Here is a 6000-nt window from a genome sequence, read left to right as displayed (position 1 = left end):
CAGCAGGAGCAGCTCTCTGGTCAAAACCAGGATGTAAAGTCTGTCCTACAAGTGGCCATAACCGGAATAACGGCAAATGTTTCATTTGAATACTACCCATACTGAAGTGGTTTTGCTTTATTATACTATAATTAAATACAGTTACATTAATAACATCTATCAGGTCATTCATTTCCTGTTGTAAGATTAAAATATTAAAACTTGACAGAGCAGCAGATTGCTGCACCAACTTACAGCTTTCTGTAGAAAAAGCATCTGCTTATTCAACTGCGCTCATTGTCATCGCCAAGATTACTATAAAAGATGAAAGCTTAAGGTAATGCTTACTGAGCAACTTTAACACCCCCACCTTTTAATAATGCTAGCAGATTTTCACACCCAGTGTTCAATACATCTTCCCAGAAGTTAAGTACCTGTATGGAAGGAACTCCTGCATGCAGCCAGTGCAAATACATGGCACAACCTTACACCGCTTTAAAGAACACTAACTGGGCTCAGTCAAATTCTGTTCTTCATCAAATTTTATTTAGAATTAAAATTTATTGTTCAAAATGTATGCCCATTCTGTAGGTATAAAAGTTTAAAAAAATACATTGATTTATTGATAAATGTTTCCGGTTAAATTTACATTTTCATACATTATCATTATATTGCAATAACTGTTATGAATCCTTTAGCACTTAGAAAAAAATAAATTAACGGGACTGATTAAACCATTTGAGACCATGCTAAAATAATTCTTAAAAAAAGAGGGATGAAGTCTGTCCTAGTATTTAATTCCTTGCTCCTGTAAATAAATAACCTCACAAGCAGTACAAGGAAGCAGCGGTTAGAGCAAAGCACTTACCCACAGTACCCATGGCAGGGAGCCAGTACCATCCAGATGAACAAGGAGAGTTAAGCTCTGTCCTTTTGGCTGACACAGCCCTGGTGCTGGGCGTCTCAGAGCTGAACCACAATCCCACCCTGCTTCCCGTAACACCCCACCCACCCGGCTCCACTGGGGGAGATCACTTTACCCGAAAGAGTCAGAAAACCTGACTGCCTTTGTGTAGAACTTGAGATTGCATCTCCAGAGCCAGAGGGGCTCAGGCACTCCTACCGGCAGCCAGAACATGCAGCTCAACTAATGCACATGGAGCTCTGCAGCAAAAAGAAGCATCAAAACAGCCAGGACCAAGTCTGAGCTTACCAGGACAAACCAGAAGTCTTCAAAACAGCCGTGGATGTCCCTGTTCATTGCAGGGGAGCTGGACTAGACGACCTTTAAAGGTCCCTTCCAACTCTAAGGATTCTGTGATTGTGTGAAAATATGAAGTGAGCACCTCAGGACCCTCCTTTACATGAAAAAAACAGAAAAATCTGAAGAATAAAACTACAGAACAGCGCGTTCATCTCCTTATTGCACACACTGATCACCCTGAAGGGCAGCAGCACAGTTCACTGCTAGAAATCCTGGAAAGCCCTCACAACTACTGTAAAAGGTTGGGGTGGATTTGAGGGGAGCACATGTGAACCAATGCCTGGCAACTCAGAAGCTGTTAAGTTAACCATCTACCCTGCCTTCTTGCTGGATGTGTTTCTCTGCACAAATCCAGTGCTGTGCTACACACAAAGCAGCTTCCTCTTGGCATCACTCTCTTCGAATGGGATGTTTCAGAACTCCGGGACCTCTCAAGGTGGACAGAGACATGCATGTTTGTACACAGATATATACAACAAGGTTAGAAAAATATTTAATTTTTGCTTGCTTAAATAATTATTGAAAAGTGTTAATACATGAATACATTAATATTTGTACAATTAAAACTTTATATATAAATATTTATATTATTATTATATATATATATATAAAAAGCACTTTTCATAGCAGCCATTGCATATATAGTAAAATGAGTTTGTCTGAAGTTGATGCTACAAAGCTCAGGCCAAGCAGCATTAGTCCCCTTCTGAGAGGAACTTCTGTACCAGAGCTGAGTTTCAGGAGGAAGAGCCCTGCTGTTACAAGCAGCGTATGGTGTCTGCCCTGCTGTCAGATGCCACCCACCAAAGGGCACGGCATTTTTAGGGAGAAATGTTACTACGTGGAGTCACTTTGTGGTCTCTCAGCTTTTGCCTTAAACACCAGAATCAGGTTAACACGCTCTTCTACAAGGAATGCACAAACAGGAGGGAATGCCTGTCAGTGGGTTCGTTCACACGGCAGGCCACAGCCTTGCTGCAGCACGCAGCAGGAGGCACCACGCAGGACTGGGCTCAGCAGCTCATGTTCAGCTTGTTTTTGTTGAGTTCCCTTTCCAGGTTTCCTATCAGGGTATCAATACTTTCCTGTAGGTCCTTGAGGTTCGCCCTGTGGCTCCCCGCTGAGTCTATCGCCTGCATTGTCAGATAGCTCTGGAACGCGTGTTCCCCTGGGAGGGGCTGCGGGCGCTTCATCAGGCCGTCGGCATCATCGACTCTGCTGCTGTCGTCCCCACTCTCCGAGTCCTCCGAAGGGACATCGTCATAGTCTGCCTCGCCCAGGCAGTCCCCGGGGCTGCAGAAATAGCTTTCCCCACAGCCGCTCCAGTCACCTGCGTAGCGGTTGCTGGAAGGGCTGTCCAGGCCAGCCGGCCTTGGCCGCAGCATCCCGCATGCGTCAGCGCTGCTCAGGTTCAGCATCTGTGGTCTCTGCCGCCGCGGCCTCAGGTAGCGCAGGGACAACAAGTGCTCGGGAGGCGTGCTGGGATGTGCAGGTTCCTGGGCAGGTGAGTGACGCACTGGAAAAAAGGAAAATTTTACACCCCCGTGTGGCTGAATCCACATGGCAACACAAAGGGCCCGTGACAGCGCAAACGGCATGCGTGATGCGTGCAGACTCTCAGCCAACACACCGTGCTACTGCTGCTTGATCAAATACCATTAGGAAAACCGCTGTAAAACCTTGGCATTGAACAGTCATGCCAGATCCAAACTGCAGCAGAGAAATCCTCCCTCAGCAGAGATGCTCCCAGAGCACAGGTTACATTCAGGGCATGAGGTAACCACCATCCAGCTCTGGTGCAGACAAACAAAACCACTTGGCTGAAGGGAATAGCAGAAAGCAGCCACAGCAACGGAGGTTAAAACAACAAAAATACCACTGCAGAGAAACACTTGTAGAAGCTGAAGATGCACCAGAGCTGAATTCTCATGTTTCTCTTTTGCCCTGATGTTCCGCTTTATTAACAGAAGCTCATTGGCATTAATTTCTCTAAGCAGCCACAACCAGAAGCGTACTCCGATGGGCTTACAGCAGTTACCTGAGCTCATGGTTACACAGCACAAGTTACTAACAGCCACCTCCACTGCTACTGGCTTCCTACGGTAAACACCACACAATTTTACTGGCCTGCACCTATTAAATGTCTGAGCTGCAGAATCTCTTTATGTTTTAAACAGACCATGCCCACCCGTAATTAGCCACAGACTTTCTATCCACAAATGCACTGTTCAGCATCTCGCTGACGTTCCCTTGCTTCCCTACAGAGCTGCCAGTGCTACCCTTGCCCACACTGCAGCCCCCCTAGGGTGCTCCAGCCTCGCTTTACATCTCACAGTAGTGCACAATAACTATCACTGCTTTTTCCCCCCTCTCTCACTGTAACAAAAGCCCTTCTGTTCAGACTCTGCTCCATTAAGATGAAGGGCCATGGGTTAACAATAACTTGCCAGCATTGCATGTTCTAGCCAAACAAGGACTTCGTTGTTTTCTGTTGGAAAAACACGGAAATTGAAGTTTTACACAACATGTTGATTATCAAGCTGCCCCAATCTACAGAAGATAAAATGGAAGAGTCCAGACTGCAATCTCTCCTCCAAGTCCAGATGCACTGCTTACAGCTCACCAGAGTTCTCTCGCTCACAGCTCTGCACTTGTATTTTACCTCTAAGTTAGCTGTGCCCTTGCATGCTTCTTGCAAGTTGAGGACTTCAGCCTTCCATTCAAGGTGAGGAGGAGCTCTACTTATCTTACTCATCTCAACAACAATACTGTGTGGATTTCAATGCTTCTTTTGCAATCATAAAAATCTCTTTAATGAGGCATTATGTTTCTTATATGGTTTATGAACTACTAAGATGAAAGTCTACATGTCTGCGTGTCTATCCCACACTTTGTGCTAGAGCACACACATTTATACCTCATGCCCCTAAATACACAGCAAATCCAGACAGCTGCTGTTTGGAATTATTTATATCATATTATTTTTTTGTTAATTTGCCAGAAATGGATCTTTGTTAACTTTTAACCAACACTGTACTGCCTACCAGCCCCTCTGTGACCCTCTGTATTTCCTAAGTGCTCCCAGTTCTCCACGAAAAGCAGACAGCCTCCACTTCAAGTAAAATCACATAAATTTAACAAGAAATACAATCCGACATACTATTCCCCTAGATTAACTGCAATTGTTTTAATGCAGAAAATCAGTAGTTTTCCAAGAGCACTTACTGTGTTCTAAAAGGGAACAATTCAGAAGCTTTTAAGATGAGCTACATCTTCCCTAAAGAACATAAGGGTTTACAGTGTTCAGGTTTGAGAAACAGTTATTAAAACACCCAGGTTAACCAGCTGACAATTTTCCGCACCATCAGTGAAAGTACTGTGAAGAGTGAAGGAACTACAGCATGGAGCAATGGACACATCTTCCATATAGAGAGGAAACTGACAACAATTTGGTCAAAGAATACCTGAATACAAAATTAAGCCCATTGGATCTAATGTTGTTTCACAGTGTTCTTATCAAACTTAACAAAAACCACCAAATATCTCAGCCTGATCTTGCCTTACAGCAACTGCAGAAGATGAAATGCAAAGGAGCTCGCTGCAGCTCACTGATGTCACTGTATCTCCACTAACTGTCTCTCTGAACAGCTGGGGACATGTGAACGCTGTATAATCATTCAAGTGGTCCTTGAAAGGAAAATCTTTGCAGAAATAATTAACTCCACTTGTACTTCAGTAGTTAAATCAAATTAGAATTTTACTTCCATTACTGGGAACTGACCCCAGCTCGTGGAAAAGCATTTGAGCTCTTAAGTTTAGAAACATGAGATAAAAGGTACTTGCACACAACATTTTTCCTTACGCAAAGCTCTGGAGAAACAATAAGAAGTTGCATGGCCCCTACTACAAGGAACAGCTCTGCCTAACTATAAATGTAGAAATAAAGTAAACCATTGAGTCTCTCAGGGACCAAACGACTCATGAATCCCATATACTCAGAATCCTGAATGGTTGAAGCAAGAAAGCAGGAAAACAATAAGAACTAGAAACTAACTAAGGTTCAGATATGGGAATATTACTACCACTGGGTCTGCTTTCTCTGATATCTTTACTCACATAAAACACTTTTCACTGAATTGCTGCCATTTGGCAAAGAAGTAATTAGAACAATAAACTTTACATTAAGTAGTGGTTTAATACAAAGAGTAACTACATGACTGCATGATTTCTTTACATTAATAGGTGTTGCCACAGTACCTCATATTTTAAAGATCCTGATTCTGCTCAGTTATCCTGTGAATTAATCTACACTGTCACATTAAAAACATACAGCAACAGTTTGACAGTTCCCACTGATTAGATCAGTGAAACAGTACCTGGCCACAGCTGAAGTAAGTAGTGAAGAACTTCTATGTGTTTTTTGAAGTCCAGGGCACTAGCGAGCTCCTCCGAGTCTGTGAAGACTCTATTGTTGTGGTTGGTGGTCTCCTGCCTCTGGCTCAGTAACACGGGCCCAAAGCACACAGCTAAGTTCTGGCAGGTCATCTTATTTACTTCGTGGTAAGAAGCCACCAGTTTCAGGTGATCCAACAGCATCTTCAGGGTAGCCTGCAGAACAAAACACTCATCGGGAAACACAATACTGCAGCACTGTCACCTTAACATCACTGCTCTAGAGGGATAATACCAAGGCTGATAGCTCAAGCTTTTCTATCAACACCCAGCAGTGGAACAGCTAGTGCTGAATAAAAGAGCTG

The 6000-nt window shown here is 43.6% G+C and overlaps 1 protein-coding gene across 1 annotated transcript in view; it reads right to left on the bottom strand.

Annotated features, from left to right (window-relative positions):
• Positions 1–503: 503 nt before the first annotated feature.
• SYDE2 (synapse defective Rho GTPase homolog 2) overlaps positions 504–6000 on the bottom strand; it is a 25331-nt gene continuing 19834 nt past the window's right edge. Inside the window, exons 6-7 of the mRNA XM_042819498.1 lie at positions 5620–5851; positions 504–2759 (exon numbers count right to left, since the gene is read on the bottom strand). Coding sequence (XP_042675432.1) covers positions 2257–2759; positions 5620–5851 — 735 coding nt within the window. The 3' untranslated portion in view covers positions 504–2256. The remainder of the gene's footprint in view (positions 2760–5619; positions 5852–6000) is intronic.

The sequence above is a fragment of the Centrocercus urophasianus genome, unplaced genomic scaffold, assembly GCF_019232065.1.
Source record: "Centrocercus urophasianus isolate 14NV4802_14NV808 unplaced genomic scaffold, USGS_Curo_1.0 seq_18, whole genome shotgun sequence".
Lineage (NCBI taxonomy): Eukaryota > Metazoa > Chordata > Aves > Galliformes > Phasianidae > Centrocercus > Centrocercus urophasianus.
Note: the sequence above shows the minus strand (reverse complement) of the source record. Positions and strands in the feature narration are given on the sequence as shown.